Source organism: Cibotium barometz, chromosome 51 (assembly GCF_041138505.1).
Source record: "Cibotium barometz isolate CiBa-2024 chromosome 51, ASM4113850v1, whole genome shotgun sequence".
Taxonomy (NCBI): Eukaryota; Viridiplantae; Streptophyta; class Polypodiopsida; order Cyatheales; family Cibotiaceae; genus Cibotium; species Cibotium barometz.
The window spans coordinates 11,762,381-11,766,620 of record NC_141096.1 but is presented as its reverse complement, the minus strand read 5'-3'; the positions used below and the strand labels follow the sequence as shown (position 1 = coordinate 11,766,620).

The window sequence follows — 4,240 nt, the reverse complement described above, 5'->3', positions numbered from 1 at the left end:
TGCACCATGCCATGGTTCCTCCTATACATAGGCCCAAATTCACAAACAGGCAGACATTCATCGCACTTTTTTGCATTGTCCTGGAGGTGGTGTAGGTGTCCTTTCCCTCTTCACAAGGAGTGGAAGGCCACATATTATGTATTCATACTCCCCTTACATTTCAGTAAGTAGAGGTGAGTGGTTAAAGTTGAAGCTTGGATTGGCACAGGTACACACAGGTACAAGGTTCAAATCATGCTGGGCTCCTCGTTTACTTTTTTCGCGTTGTCTGGGTGTGTCCAGACTGGGACTGCCGGTCAGGATTTTAAGCTTTCCTATCTGTGACCGGGCATTTAGCAAGTCTGTCCATGCCCGTTTGTGAAAGCAAAATTAAATGGAAAAGCTCTTGACCAACCTGCTTTAGACATTTGTACAATATTTCAAGTTGTCCACCTATTGGTGAAGCCCCCATAGTTGCAGCCTACTCATCTCTGATGATACATGCACAAATAAAATTACAAAGCAGGTGTATGCATTAAAGTGATGTCCAATCCAAAACTTTTACCATAGTAGAGCCCAGTACTCATGCACAAAACAGACTCTTAACAGTAGATCCCAGGCATGATGTACATTTGTGATGCCACAAGGCACAAAGACTATTTGCAGTAGCTAGATGAAAAGAGAGAAAGGGCATTTCATAAGTGTGCAGCATGTATAACATATAAACCAAACACAAAATCACAAGCTAGCTGGCATCTACTGCTGGGTACACTGCACCCTCTGGCCTCCCATATCCTCATCTTCTTCATAAGCTTCCGCCTGTTGCTGTTGCTGTTTCCTTCTCATTTCCTCCTCCATGTTCACATCATATAGTATTGTCTCTTCGCACTCATCCAGGTCCATGTCAATCGTTTGATTTGCTGGTTTAGGAGGTAGCACTGATTCCAACACCTTGCATTGCTCAGGGGTGAGAGACCCAGACTCAAGAAAATCGATCTGAAACTGGATGTATAGGCTACCCTTCATGAAGGGCCTTTGGTAGTGGGGCATTCCCTCGTGATTCACGGACTTCAATTGACCTGCAGCAAAGGTTAAATTGTATGAATTACTAGTACTACGCTCCAAATTTCATGCCAATGCTTTACACTCTTATGCTCAAAAGGCCATGCTTACACAAGCATGTTAAGCTTAATTTGGCATACCTGGCTTGATTACCTCCCCTGGATTAGCCTTAATCAGCAGCTGCCGCCCATCAAGGTGAGTCAATGCAAATTGAAAGCCACATAAAGCCTCTGTCAAGGTGAGAGTGTGGTCTACAAACAAGTCATCCCCCTTTCTCTTGAACTTAGAATGATCTTTCAGTTGCAGCACAAACACAATATCTCCAGTTTCGGTGTCGGGCTGAGGCACCCAGCAAAGAAAATCTTTCATTAAGGTGACAAAGAAGATTCAATAAACATTGAGAACACATTTTTGCCTTGGATGGATCAATACATACAGCCTCATCTGCTTCTCCTCTGAAGCAGATCTTCTGGCCATGCTGCATCCCTTTCTCCACATGGACTTCCAAAACTTTCTTATCCTGGATAACTTTCTCTCCTTTGCACTCACCACACCTGTCCTTCTCATTGATGCTTTCACCTATATGCCCTCAGGAGGACTGTTATTAAGATCTTGATGTAGCCAATTTATACACCCTAAGAAACAGATGAAAACATTACTTTACAAATGAGAACATTACCTGACCCCTTGCAATCAGGGCAAACATGCTGCATTTGCTGTATCATACTTGGTCCGAGATGGCGGATGGTAACTTTCACACCTTGACCCTGACAGCCTGAACAGCGGCTGCTTGCACCGGACTTTGATCCCTTCCTGCACAAGAGAAATACAGCCTTCTGAGCTGGAGTTATGCGGGACTATGGCAATACAAACAAAGTCAAATAGAGGCATCTCTGACTATGTCAATTCAAATGATTGACGACAGAATCCCATCAAAGCCATACCCTTTGCATTTTGAGCATAGAACGTTCCTTGACAATGAGAGTTTCTTGGATGTTCCATTGTAAAGATCCTCCAGGGAGACTTTGAGGGGATGCACCACATCTTCCCCCCTCTTCATCCTGCGGCTACCCCTGCTACTTCTCCCTGCAGCAATTAGGAAGAGCAGTATTAGTTTTCACAGCTTCCACCAGCATTTATAAAAACAATGTTAACTGACCACACCTACCTCCAAAGGGATTACCACCACCTCCACCAAAGAAGGACTCAAATATATCAAATGGATTCATGGAAGGCTCTCCTGCACCACCCATGCCCTCTTTAAGAGCATCTTCTCCATACTGGTCATATATGTCCCTTTTCTCGGGATCACTGAGAACCTCATAGGCCTGTGCCAGCTCCTTGAACTGCCCAACAATCCAATCACATGTCAGTCAATCAAAATTCATGATAAGAACAGAAGAACCCAATGAGCATGAAAACCCAAAATAAGGACAAAACACTGGAGATAAATGCAAAGAGGATAATGCAGAGAAAAACAGTAAGATGCAGCATCAGGGCTCAGAAGAAATGCCCAATGCATATACACATGACGACAAAAAGCCCTTCGGTAGAGTGCAACCATCGTCCACCTTCAGCCATATGTAGAAACAAAAGCACTGGTAGCCAGCTGGTTAACAGAAGCAACTGCTCATGCAACACACAGGCGCCCTGGCAAGTTCCATCAGGTTCATACTGTTAGGTTTGAGGTAAATGATCACCTTGCTGGTAGGCAAGATAAGGGTTTGTTTGTTACAAATCTTGTAGAAAGAAAATATGTACACACCAGGACCACATTATCCCCTCATGCAACTTCATCTAAGGTTTGCCAGCCAACTATTTCCACCTCATGGAAGTCAATACTCAAGGGACAGCTTGGGCCATCCATTTATGTGAATCCAAAAACATACACCAACATCTAACGCAGAGTAGAGGCATTAACACATGGGAAAAAGTGTAGGTGAAACACTAAAACAGAGCAATCATAAGCATGGCTTCAGAAGCTAGAGCTGCAACACCAGCCAACCGTCGTACACAGAACAATCCCCTCCCCTCTGAAGTCACCCTCAACTGGGTAACACTCTGATGCTCGGGAGCACCCTCAGAATCTAATTTTCAGAGATAGTCAGACAAAGGGCTGCCAGGCGATGTTCCTAACCAAGAGTGATGTGAGGTGAACCCCTGCGCCAATACCAATCTATGCACAATACAATCTAAGATCACAAATACTTCCGGGCTAAGGAAGATCAGAACGTCAGACAGAAAGCAGCAAGTTAACCCCAACACATGTTTTCTTTTTTTATTCAAAGCAACCCTGCGCTTGAAAATTGCGATAAGGGTGAAAACCTCTCAAGGGCAGAGCAACATCAGGAAATGAACCCCTGCGCCAATACCAATCTATGCACAATACAATCTAAGATCACAAATACTTCCGGGCTAAGGAAGATCAGAACGTCAGACAGAAAGCAGCAAGTTAACCCCAACACATGTTTTCTTTTTTTATTCAAAGCAACCCTGCGCTTGAAAATTGCGATAAGGGTGAAAACCTCTCAAGGGCAGAGCAACATCAGGAAACATGTACGCTCAGCAATATTTTAAAAATTACATAAGGATCGAAACTCTGAACAAGGAAAAAAACATAGGTTTCAACAAAAAAACAGAAAAGCAGAGAGAAGAAAGCCGGTAAACAGACCTTCTCCGGGTCGCCGCCTTTGTCCGGATGATTTTTGATGGCGGCCTTGCGGTAAGCTTTCTTCAGCTCCTCTGGCGAGCAGGTCTTGGGGACTCCCAGAATGCCATAGTACTTGGTGTTATCGCTCTTACTAGGGCGACGGCCGAACATGGTGAGACAGCCTTTGAAAAAACACAGCTAGGGTTAGGGTTTCTCTTCACCCCTACTACTGCGGATGTGGATTTATCTCAAATCCGATGCAGCAGAAGGCCTCCACAGGAGGCTCACCACTGTCGAGAAGCTCGCCTACTAAATGGCGATTAAGAGAGAGTTTTGCAGAGTCCTCTCGGGGATTATAGCCTGAGAGAGACGATGCTGCAGCCGTCGATCTAGAACAAGCACATCAACGGCTACAATTCGCCTAATTTCGGCCGCCAATTAAATGATAAGAGTATTAATCAACCGAGTAAAATGAATGATTAAAAGAATATTAATCAACCGAGTAAAATGAATGATTAAAAGACAATCAATCAATGATGTAGATAGTGT

General features: G+C 44.1%; 1 protein-coding gene across 1 annotated transcript; it reads right to left on the bottom strand.

Annotated features, from left to right (window-relative positions):
• Window positions 1–494: 494 nt before the first annotated feature.
• LOC147609326 (dnaJ protein homolog) lies at window positions 495–3,883 on the bottom strand. The gene is made up of 7 exons (XM_086787475.1): window positions 3,713–3,883; window positions 2,210–2,387; window positions 1,986–2,127; window positions 1,721–1,854; window positions 1,478–1,620; window positions 1,182–1,380; window positions 495–1,058 (listed from the first exon to the last, which is right to left on the bottom strand). The coding sequence occupies exons 1-7, from the start codon at window positions 3,860–3,862 to the stop codon at window positions 736–738; spliced, it is 1,269 nt and encodes a 422-aa protein (XP_086643601.1). The 5' UTR covers window positions 3,863–3,883; the 3' UTR covers window positions 495–735.
• Window positions 3,884–4,240: the final 357 nt, after the last annotated feature.